At 30.2% G+C, this 13,062-nt stretch overlaps 1 protein-coding gene across 1 annotated transcript in view; it reads right to left on the bottom strand.

Moving 5' to 3' along the window:
- The window catches only part of LOC106466847 (fasciclin-2-like), a 103,199-nt gene that overhangs the window by 2,784 nt on the left and 87,353 nt on the right, over positions 1-13,062 (bottom strand). The window contains exons 10-15 of the mRNA XM_013927188.2: positions 10,734-10,950; positions 8,928-9,184; positions 7,101-7,299; positions 6,718-6,943; positions 4,378-4,446; positions 1,467-1,562 (exon numbers count right to left, since the gene is read on the bottom strand). Coding sequence (XP_013782642.1) covers positions 1,467-1,562; positions 4,378-4,446; positions 6,718-6,943; positions 7,101-7,299; positions 8,928-9,184; positions 10,734-10,950 — 1,064 coding nt within the window. The remainder of the gene's footprint in view (positions 1-1,466; positions 1,563-4,377; positions 4,447-6,717; positions 6,944-7,100; positions 7,300-8,927; positions 9,185-10,733; positions 10,951-13,062) is intronic.

Here is a 13,062-nt window from a genome sequence, read left to right as displayed (position 1 = left end):
CGCCTGATTTAAATGTCACACCTGAACGCTCACATCCTTTTAATTATGTTTGAAATTATGAACATTGCTCAACATCATGAAAATTAAACCTTATTTTCAATAAGCAATCCTGAAAAATATTTGGGGGTGCTTAACTTTTTTCCAGGTGTATAGTCACATTTCAAGTGACCAGGAACATTTGGTGTCAGATTTTTGAGATATAGAACAAACTCTTTCAGCCTTTTCAGAATATCCATAAATTGTTAATAAAAAATCCATTTGTAATCCAAGTTTGTTTTTTTTGTGAATAGTCATAAACCAAATTCATAATTTTATAACCAACACAGTAAATCTTCTCTAGAATTACTTTATAAAAGCCAGAAAAAATATAAAATAACCAATATTATTTTTTTCTATTTTTCTGTGTGTCTACTTACTTTCTCTCCAACAGAAAACTAATTTTCTCTCAATCCATTTTATACATTCTAGAACTCGGGAACAATTAGTGTAGTTATTGTGCTATTAGTAACTGTAGAACACAACATTTTACTGTAATGGACATAGCGTGTATATACATGTATCTTTCTATGTATATGACCAAAATAATAAATACAATGTGGCGGCATTTATTGAATGGCACCACAAACAAAACGCCATAAAAAATTTCACATTTTGGGTATTCAAGATTCAATTAGAAAAATAACTACAGTATGTGCAACAACCATTTGTTTATCATAGAACACAATTTTAATAAGAATTACTCTCCTCACAACAAAAACAGGAGTTTCAGTAGGACTGTACGTGAGGGTTCAATTATATCTTTATTGATGTAAGTTGTAAATATATTATAAAAAAAAAAAACACTTATTTTTTTCAATTATGGGTACCACTTTTAATATATAAAAACGTTACAGTTTATATCAGCACAGTTCAAACACTTTTCCCATGCTATACTTCCCAGAAAAATCCACTTTTTGTAAATTTTTTTCAATGAGGTATGAATACTACAATTATCAATTACTAGCACAAACTGCTACCTGTAGGGTGGCATTTCTGTTAGTTATGATAAATTCCCCTGAGCACACAAAGAGAAATAATAAATACAATATGTATCAGTAGCTATGAAATCAAATAAGAACATTTTGTGTTAAAGATGGTAGTGGATTCCATGAGGCACAACTCACAGGGTAGGGAAGAGAATGCGACTTTTCTACAGAACTAAGATATAAGATGTTAAGAAAAATATAACAAAGATAAATACTTTTATTTTGGTGGTTCTGTCTACATCGTAGTTATGCCAGAAAAAAACTGATGTTGATATTCCTCTAGGGTCTGCCTTGATGTTGCATGCGGTACTACCATTTTGGTCATTTTCTTATCACTGTCACTCACTGACCAATAATTGATGGCTATTTAAAGCCTTGCTTAAATAAGTCACTCCACCTTGTGCAAAACCCTGATATTCAAAGCATCACGTATCTACTTACCTACTAGGATCAATCATTGGTGTGTCCTCACTGGCTACTTCTCCATCCTTTGGTTTTTGGTGTTTCTCATCAGACTCTTGGATAAGGTCCTTTTTACTGAAATATAAGTATTTTATTTGAATTACTTGTTTGGTTATCAAGTGCTACAATTTGGGTTGATCTTCTAAAATAAGTAACGTATATGTTGTGTGAAATAGTATTAAAAAATGTTGGGAACAATGATTGATAAAAAAATCTGAATATTCATACTTTTCTTAAAATCTGTCACAATAACCATCAATACCCATTTTTCTTGTAAACAATTGGTTGCAAAGAGTACTAACTTGTGTGGCTATTAAGGTCAGTTTCAAATAGTCTGAACTGAATAACAAATTCTGGCCAGTCTGTTCAACATTTAATTGGTGTTTCTACACATTTATTAGACTCACTTATACGTGCTGTATGTTTACAGTTCAATAACATGTCTTGGAATACACACATTAACGGCAAAGTAGAAATGTTTCTTATAAAACTTCTACACGTATAAGGTAGATGGAGACAAACACAATTAGCAGTATGTAATTTTCACAAGCTAATACAATCATGGTTGTATGGCATATTAATAATAATGTGCTAATAACCAGCATATTTTCAATACCAAAAAAAAAAATTTCATTTCACTGTACAGATATGATTTAAAACAAAAGAATATATAAAAAACATGAGAAGAGGTTAGTGTTGAGAATCGACTAACCAATTTTTTCACAACTACCTGGCCATAGGAGATTGAAAAACAGAGACTGCAATTACATATTAAAAATCACTTTTTCACCACATCAGACTAAGTATTCTTAATTTCTGATCTCATAGTTCGATTGACATCAACATTTTTAGGTAATACCACACTTGTAATGTTTTGGATAAATTTTATTGATTGCTGCTTTGCTTCTTATTGACTGTGGCCAGAGAGCACAGCTAGGATTTAAGACATAGTGGATCAAAAACACCCAAGCATAAGTTTTTAAAAGTTAAACTGTGTTCATATATATTTTACCAACTAGAAAACATTTGGTAGATACTACAACACAATTACTATCATATTTCCATACTTGTCTTCTGCAGTTTTTTGTCCCTTGCTCCTTTGAGCAAGAGATCTAAAATTGACCTTTTATAATCCCCATCTTTGTGTGTAGTGTAAGTGAGCTCTATGAAATAAATGCTAGAGCAACTATATCCATTAGTAAATAGATCTGATTGTTACTTTCAGATGATATACCATTTGCAGTTGACATTTGTGTGTTGTCATATGCATACTTATACATATAAACAGACTATTTAGTTGTTGTACTAGCAAATAAAATATCACACAAAACACTGATCAATATAGTAAAGGTTCATTGTGCAAAAATATAGTTCCTGATTATTTTCCTTTTATTCAGTACATTTCACTTGGACGAGCACATAACTCAAATCACTGTTAAGTATACAAGTTTAGATGTTGTAACTAGATAGCACTCAAGAGAAAAGCTGACCCATCTTGCATCTCTCAAGTAAGTTTCAGTTTCATAAACAAGCCACTTTACAGACACAAAATGAGTTGGTATGTCAAATGGTAGTAGAATTGATTGGTGATACAAAGAAGGGAGATGTCTACACTTCACATCATGAGAAATACATGCAACAGTTGGAGTATTAAATTAACATGCATTAAGTGAAATTCAATACCTTAATATAGAAAACAACTTTTGTGATCACTAGAACTACATAAAAGAAGGACAATGCATGCAAAATTTTCTTTTATGATCATACTGACATTTATGCACTATTATAAATATGCTTTTCACAAAAAGCTGTTCATCATGCATCCCATGCAGCTTGTGACTTTTAATATCAAGATTTGCAAATCCTATAGAATATTATCTGGAGGCTGAGAGAATAATTTAAATTGTAGCAAATCACTCATGACATTTTATATACAGTCCTTTAACCAAAGCATCTAACCTCTTTTAAGAAACTATTAAATCATCTAATTTAACTATTATTTTAGTCTAAATATTAGTGTTTTTCTCCTCCCACTAGGCACAAGGGATCTTAAAACCTCAACATTTATTATTGTGAATTAGCCTTTATATCATAAATACAATGAATGTAATTATTTTAATCTAACATGCACCAATAGCTTAAGTATCTTATCATTTCACCACAACAAACATTAAGTAACAGCAAAATTAAGTAAGAATTAGTTTTAACCATTAAATATGGGAGCTTTTAAATTGCAGGACATTTAACTCTATATCAGGGGATTCAGCCCATAAAAGATAATACATCAATACTTTTAAACCCCCTAGGAATACACAACACCTAAATCTCATGATTATTCCAAATCTTTAAATTGTTAGGAACACTACACTAAATCTAAAAATTGTGAAGCAGAGAAAACAATAATGTTCTAGAAATTTAAGTCATATGTATAAGGGTTTTTTAAGAGACATATTTGCCTTTTTAATCTGTTATTTAATGAAATGTTTAAACTGAAGTATAGAATTCAAATCTAGGGGTAAAAGCTAAAAGTTTAAAAATGTTGGGTAACTAAACCTTTCACAAAGAGATATAGGTCTCCTCACTCAACAACAAAGTAACTAATCTGTAAACAGACTTCCTTAATGTCTAAACCATGAAACACAGAACAACAGACCTTTCAATTATAATGATGTTTTTTTATTTTTAGATAACTAAGCAGTTTCTTAAAAATATACATATCTGATTAAACTAGATCCAGGTGGAAAAGGAAAGCTTAACACTATTTATATGATGTAACAATAAGAATAATATATATTACTATTTGGTAACCATTTATTCTTGGCAGCAGAGTTTTATACACGAACCCACTCCCAAAAGTACATGCAAAAAAAAAAAGACCCATGTTCCTTACTCATCAGTTGGGGATGCAGAACCAGTAACTTCGTCTGTGCTTTTAACCTGTTCCTTGTGTGCTGGAATGCTGCAGAAAAGCCAACATTGCATTATTTATAAAACAATAAAATGGTGCTTTTTTGCTCATGTCAGTGGTGCTTGAAGCTGTACAAAAGCCAAGATAATATTATAGTTAAAAAAAAAAGTAACAGTAATTTTCTTTTCCTGGAACTATGTGCACTAGAACATTGCAAAATAACAAGACCATGGGTAATGTTTAAGAAGGTCTTACAAAGTATGTTGACCAAATTCCAAAATAATATATTTATAAGTATAAAGGATAAATTAAAGAATCATCAACAAATAACTACCTAATTATAGCTCACAGATTATTAATAATAGTGAAATTTCCTGGCTAATGGAATATGTTACTGTGTAAAAAATTAGTCATGCAAACAAAGGTTAACATATGACCAAAAAAAAGTGTATTTGTACAGTCAAGAAGAAATGGTGGAATAACTGCCAACTTTAAAACTTTCAATATACAAGTTTTCTTTCAACAAATTGCATCGTTGAAAGACAATGAACTGAAATAGCTATTACAGTCATTGACAGAAGCATTTATCTTTTCAAATGTTGGGTAACTAAACCTTTCACAAAAAGATATAGGTCTCCTCACTCAACAATAAAGTAACTAATCTGTAACTCACAGCTATTACAGTCATTGACAGAGACATTTATCTCAATCATTGACTAGGTATACTGTTTCAAACATAAATAAAAAGTAAATAAAATGTTCTCTAGCTGTAGCTTTTCTAAATTTGCACTTAATTTGGACATCTAAGCGAGTGAATCAAGTTTCATAACTACAAATTAAGAAATCAATATGACATTAAATTCTTACTGAGTTTGGTTTCTATAGTAAACAAAGATTTTTTATGAGAATACAGAGGTTGTCTTTGTTTCATAAGCAAAGACAATTCACAGTAAAATAATGGTATCATGAAAAACTCCAACTAACTTCACAATAAGCATCACTAATATAGCAAAATATTTCAAACATAAACACACACACACACAAAGCTTAGAAAATGTTTCATATACTTTGTCTATTATCTAGTTGGACAATATAGAATAGTACTAAAGCAGTTACATTTTACTATAAAATACAAGCATTTTATACCCAAGTTTTAATTTTCAAATCACAAGTATAATTCATTAAAGAAGGTATGCTTAATAAATGCCTTTAAAGCTGGACGTTTAGGGCAACTTTTGCATAAACAAATATCAATGCATCAGTTGTACTACAGAAGAAAGTCTGCAAAAGTTAGCCTTCAGCCAGTTACAGTAGATAATCATAGTTTAGTAGTACTTCTTCAGCAAGATCTATTAGAAACTGTAGGTTTTATAAAGTCAAATGTACAATTTGGTACAGCTAGGTTAGCAATGTTACAATCAATACCAAAATAGCACTTGTATGGTAACAATGTTAAAACATGCAGTACAGTAACATCAATGATAAGTTAACCCTGTTGTAAAACAGCATTTGTTCATAGAACCCTTTCAGTAGGCTAATAGTAAATAAAACAAGAAGCCTTTTATACACTGTAGAACTATATTAGTTGGTTAATAACCTATAGAAAAGGCAACTTTTATACACTGTAGAACCAATCTTAGTAGATTAATAACCTGTAGAAAAGGCAACTTTTGTATACTGTAGAACCAATTTTAATAGGTTAATAACCTGTAGAACAAGTAGCTTTTCTACACTAGAACCAATTTTAGTAGGTTAATAATCTGCAGAAAAAACCAAGTCTTATGCACTGTAGAATTAATCTTTTTTTCTACACTAAAGCCACTTTTAGTTGATTAGTAGCCCATAGAACAAAAATCTTTTATATACTGTAGAATCATTCTTAGTAGGTTAATGCCCTGTAGAAAAAGCAACTTTTGCATACTGTCGAAATAATAACATTTGTAGGTTAATAATCTGTAGAACAACTAGCTATTGTACACTGTAGAATGAATCTTAGTAGGTTAATAATTTGTAAAATAAGCAATTTTTGTACACAAGAAACAATTTTAGCTGATTAGTAACCCATAGAACAAAAATCTTTTATATACTGTAGAATCATTCTTAGTAGGTTAATAATCTGTAGAATATAATTAGACAACTGTAATATTACTCTTAATTAATAAGTGATATGCAGATCATAGATATCTGTGGTACCAATGTCAGTAATAATGATTGCCACAAAATAAAATACGCACATTGCCCATTTTCCTTTTTTTGGTACCACACAAGTGGTTAAACAATTTATCACATTATACATAAAACATTCAATTAAAAGATTCTTACCTTCCCTTCTCTTCATCAGCAATGGCTTCTTTACTTTTGTCTTCTGAAGACTTTCCACATGCATTATTTCTCAAGAAGTACAATACTCCCCAGTGATAACGGAAGTAGCATGTTACATCAATGACAATAAGTATCACAAGAATCAACAGCACCACAACTGCAATAATCACTGCTGTGGGTACATCTTCTTGAGCTATGGGTGCTTTCTGATCAGAATCCATGATTCCTAGATCCAGGCATAACATATATACAAGTTATCTTCCTAAACTTGAAATCATAATTTTTCTTTAAATGCTGGATAACAATAAAACCTACAACTAAATCATTAAATATAAAACAAAGTTATGAAATTTCTGTTCTTCACATCTTTGGTAAATCCTTACCAAGAGCTGTTCTGAAAATCATTGTTTCATCCTGACTGAATCCAATCTCATTTCTGGCTCTCAGCTCTACCTTGTAGTAAGAATTAGGTTCCAATCCAGTTATTGTGAAATGGCCACTTTCCCAGTCTTCCTTGATGTTGATTACTTTGTCCTTACCATACTGCTTCCAAATTTTTTTCTCATCATTTTCTCTTTTAACCTTGAAATGAAAGTGATTCATTGCATTGAATACCTTAAAAAGTAACACTTATAAAAGAGGACACAATTAATTAGTGATGATTATAAAAACTGAGAAATAAATAAGAATTTAAATCTAATAAAAAATTAGGTATAAAACATATATATATTCTGAATGCAGAAATAAAATTTACTTTTGAAGAAACAGTCCTTGGTAGTGTAATCTGTAAGATTATGTTCTTTTTAATATTTCAAATGAACTCGGTACCAACTGAACAACTGAAATAACTGCAAAAACCAGAGGGCTGAATATTATCATCCAAGTCACAAATTAAATGTAAAACACAGTTGAAATGTTTTAGTCATTTAAATACTGGTACTTCACTTTTGATCCTTTCAAAATTCATTACAAATGGACCCACTACCTGAAATGATGTAAATTTACAATTACTGATGTTAATTGGAAACAAATATTCTGGGTTGAAGAAACAACTAGAATGTAATTTGTTTCCCATATATATATATATCTATCTTTATATTCTTTTATTTCAAAAAATGTTTGAGTGTGTGTGTGTGTGTTTTCTTATAGCAAAGCCACATTGGGCTATCTGCTGTGTTCACCTAGGGGAATCAAACTCCTGATTCTATCATTGTAAATCTGAAGACTTACCATTGTCCCACGGGGGGACAAAGTGTTTGTGAAGCGAATCCTTTCAGTTACCTTTATAAGTTAACATTTTGCATTTTAGCTATAGTTCACATTATATAAAAAAAGAATCATTCCATAAGCAACAGAGTACAAGTTTTGAGTTACTTCAGCTTTTTTTTCCTCAAGAAGGTCAATGATAAAGAACAATCTTTTGATTGTCGATAAACCATCAGAATTTGATGTACAAGTTTGGAAATTTGTACTTGGTCAGTCATTTGGGAAGGAAAAATTACATTCATAAACTTTAGATGCCAATAAAAGCTATAGAATTTGTTTTATCTGAAGAATTTAGATATGTTCAAAAATACATTAAGTAGGATCGTAAGAACAGATAGGTGTCCAAAATGTACATAAAACCAACAAAATCTGATAACATTTCTAATCCAGTGTTTCGAGATCAGAATAATTAAAATCAAGGCCACCAAAACAAAAAAGTTAAACACTCCAAATACCCTATGAATTTTGAAGGATCACTTGAATTGGTAAACAAACTAATACAGTTATGAAGTAGTATGTTAAGATATTTCTATAATTATTCTTTATTAAGTAAAAAAATGCTGTTAATGTTAAACATGTCATACTACAAAAATAGAATGTGATATTTCATGTATAGTTTTGTCTTTCTTACTGGATATTAAAATATATGAAGTGTTTATCATTCTTTTGACATGCGTAAATGTGTTTATGTCCTAACTTGTGTGTTCTTTATTAAATACATATTATCTTAAACAAAAACAAAATTTGTATCAGGAATAATGAACTTCAGTGACATAGAGCTTTCTTAACTTCTGCATGAATCCTGGCTGTAAAGAAACATCTCAAGAACCACGTATATTATACTTTTATATTGTCTATAAGCAATTTTATGCACAAGTATTATTTACCTTTAGGTTCTCTATTAAATGTATTTTGAACACTAGTTTATTAAAAAACATCTCTACCTTAAAGTAACGAAGTTGAAAATATTGAATAGGTTTTCCATTGTCTTCATTGATATTCCATTTAATTTCCATTTTGTCAGGGTATGTGCTTTCATTTCCAGGAGGAGAGATAATTGTTGGAGGTTCAGGGGCAGATTCAGCTGGCATTGTCCATGAATTTTCCTCTGTCCACATACCTGTACCCACTGCATTCTTTACAGCAAATTGAAACTTGTAAGTAGCTCTTGGCTTTAGACTTTCCAGAGTGTAAATAGTTCCTATAAAAAAAGAAAAAGGGGGATACTGATTTTTTTTGTATGATATACCAAATAACACCTTAAATTTAAAAATATTGTATTTGTCAGTGTACGAAATGAATGGACCCTGGATTTTTTGAGCAAATTGAGTGTATTTCTTTGAGGTTTAGTGTATTGGAAGACCTCTATTGTCAAGCAAGTCTAGAATGTTATTTTTGTAAAGAAGTTCTTAAAAGCTATTTTTAAACTGTGGTCACCTGCACTTTTGGGTAATAAATACAACCACAACTGAAGTTTTTTATGCTCTTCAAATGCTACAGACAGTTCAATGCAGCATAACACTTAAGTCACAAACATGTCATAAACAAATTTACAAAGTTTTCAACACAGATGAACTCCTTTTCTATTACAAAAAATACTAAACTTTAAGATATAGTGTAAAAACATATTTACAAGATTAGTGTGCATTACAGAAACTAACTTTTTTTTGATATAATATTAGCAATATTTTAGTATGACAGATGATATAAATATATTTCGAATCAAAAATATCTTGATTAATTTAACTAGCATGTGAGACAAATAACTTCTAGTTATGAAGAATCGAGACAAATGATACAATTACAAATATGTTATTGCAAAGCAGTATATGGCGTGATATCAATGCACTTACTCAAAAAATAAAAATGAAAAAAAGTAAAAGGAACAACATAGTTTTGATTAAATATGCTATTAACTAGAGAGTTCTTACTGGAACTCTATCTTTGAACCTGTGTATAATACGATGGGTTAAATCAGGCATTGTTTTAAGAGTAAAAAGTATCATCTTATACACTGGCAAATACGGTATATATTTTATTCTAGAATTCAGGACCATACATTTAATAATTCTGCAGGACTTGAATAATTATGACAAAAACATACTTCTTTTATACTGACTTTAAAGGCTGCTAATAAACGAGTAATATGTAGACCAAACTTTAATTTTTCTTTTATATGTTAACTTATTCTTTGATTAAATGTTTTATTATAACTAAAAACATGTTATCTTTGTGCAAATTACTTACATTTCTGAATAAAAAATGCATGCATATACAAGGTAGAAATAGTAAAAAAATATAAACACCTCAAGAAGCTTCAAAGATGTTATAAAAATCTTTACTGATGTTTGTTAAATCAGAGGAACATTCTGTGAGAAAAATAAAAGTGTGGACAAAAATTTTCATTTTACAGTTATCTACCATTACTTAACATTAAACACTTTATAACGTTTTTCTTAAAGAACTTCGAGGAAGTTACAATGTTTTCTCTACTATTAGTCTAACAAGTATAAAACCATAGACTAATTGGCTTCAAACAGTCTTCTAGCTGGTAAATATTTTGTGTATGTGCATGTGTAACTGAATATAACCCATCACATTAAGTCATCAATAAAATTAATGTAAATTCATTATATATTCTACAAAATAGCTTTAAACATACAAAAAACTACAAAATAACTATAAGCCATATACTTCTAAAAATATCACCACTACCAACAAATGATAAAAAAATGAAATGGTAGCATTACCTGCTTTCCATTCCATTATCTCTGCATCTTCAGGTAAGTCACTCTCTTCTCTGTACTTAACCATATATGCCAATATGGGCATACCTCCATCATCATCAGGACCAAGAAATTCAAAAGAGATTGTTGTAGCAGTGGTGTCTTCATACTTCACCTGAAGTAACTTCCCTGGGGTAGCTTTGAGAGAATCAGATACTGACTTATTAATACATTTTGGAAGCTACTGAACATGAAGAAATCATTTTATATCAAATTCAGAAGTCAAAAATGACCGATAGAAAACAAAAATTAGACAACATCAACAGAAATACTAGGATTGTACAGACTGAGAAGAAGGGTGTCTGGTTTTGCTATGCTGGGATCACATTTTTCATGGAAGGCTCAAAACCTTGCACTGATTACAGCCTACACCCTGTTAATAACACTTATCACAAAGCAGCTCCAAATGTAGTGAGAGTTTGAGGCCTATTTTTATAATGCATTATAGCATACCAGAATGTCTTAAGAATGGTTTGACTGGATTTTGGTTAGGCCTATATTCTGGACAGACATGATGTGCAGTATGCTATAGCAAATTATCATGCCAAGGATATACGGTCAATCCCTATAGAATTCCATTAACTCCATGTGCATTTACTATGTTTATCTTTATGAAATTTGGAAGGAATAAACATTACAAGTATGTTGTACACAAAAATTCAATTTTTGATAAAAAAAAGTATTTACTTATTTCAGGACTGAGGTCTTTTGCCCTAAGAAGCCAATTTTCATTAACTTTAAGTTTCTTTCATTAAGTTAGTTGTTGAAAAATAATTTATGTAGCTTTCAAATATGCATTTTAAAACAAACAATTATTCAAATAATAAAAGAGAATGCCCCAAAACTTATAATTTATCTGGCTTTCTAACTGACCTATAATATAAAAGGTGTAAAAACTTTCATTACATACTGAAGTACTGACCTTGGTCTTCACTCAATAAAATCTGCTTGGTAAATTACACCTTTTACCAGAATAAAATTAACATAAGTTTAACATAACAGAAAATGTACAACGTTTCAACAAGATTTTGTCATCATCAGGTACAAAACCTTGTCGAAACGTTGTACATTTGCTGTTATGTTAAATTTATATTAAAGTTTTCCTTCATTACCCATTCAAGCCGTCTCCAACCATTATTAGTCTCAAAGTGGGTTCTTCGTCAACGAATTTAAATTAACAGAGCACAGAGGAATCATGTGACATAGTGGAGATAAATATTTCCTTTTTAAATTACAAAATTAAAACTTATGTAATACTAAAATTTGAATTATAGACTACATTTTGATGCCAAGTTTAGAAATACATTACAAATAAATTTGGTTAGTTAAATATTGAATGTAACTGTAAAAGATCATGAACATACACACTTTTTCCAGCACATGCACATAGCAAGCAACATAATATTGTCTACATTTTCAAAAAACGAAAAGGCATTTAAGATTGCTTTAACCATTTTCAGCAGACCAACTCGGAGCTAAGTACAACAGACCCACACAATGACCTTAACATCACCACCACTCTTCACAAGACAAAACTTGAGGTGATTTCTATGTTACTGTTAAACCAATCTATCTATAACAGTCAATAATTTGAAGAATTCATTGCATCACATGATGACATTTTATTGTTCTTTACCCCAGTTTCAATATTCAAATCACCATGAAAACCAATCCTTACAATCATGGTTGTTATTAGTTGAAGCCTATGCAACAAATTCCATGGCAAGGAGCAGAAACTCTACATATCTATAAATTACCTATTCATTAGTATTGCAACCTTGCACCGACTACAACTACACAACAGTATGATAATTTGCAGTGTTTCAAACAGTGTTCAGTGACAACAAAACACAAAGTTTTAAGTATTTTTTAAAAGTTATATAACATAAAACTTTGAACCATAATATACATTATAATGTTAATTTCATTCACATACATTGATAGTAAAGATGTTTAATTAAATTTTGAATATAACTCAGTGACTTGTGCAGAAAAGTGTTCAAAGGGATACACAGGATGGAAGAGACAATCAATTTTCATATCAAGACAGCAGAAATAAAAAGATACTCAACTAAAAACAGAACCCATAAAAGTTTCAAACAATCACACAATAGCAATATGATTTTGAAGCTACCATGTACAAATGTTTGCATGAAAAACATATGAATCTTTAATGATTAAAATTGCATTGTTTTACAGTTTAAAAGCTATGCATGTTTGTAAAATTGTTGATGCTAGCTTATTCGATTACTTACTCAATCTTTGATAAAATAAAAAAGTTATCTTTTTCACT

This window comes from Limulus polyphemus, unplaced genomic scaffold (genome assembly GCF_000517525.1).
Source record: "Limulus polyphemus unplaced genomic scaffold, Limulus_polyphemus-2.1.2 Scaffold2, whole genome shotgun sequence".
In the NCBI taxonomy this organism is placed as follows: Eukaryota; Metazoa; Arthropoda; class Merostomata; order Xiphosura; family Limulidae; genus Limulus; species Limulus polyphemus.
Note: the sequence above shows the minus strand (reverse complement) of the source record. Positions and strands in the feature narration are given on the sequence as shown.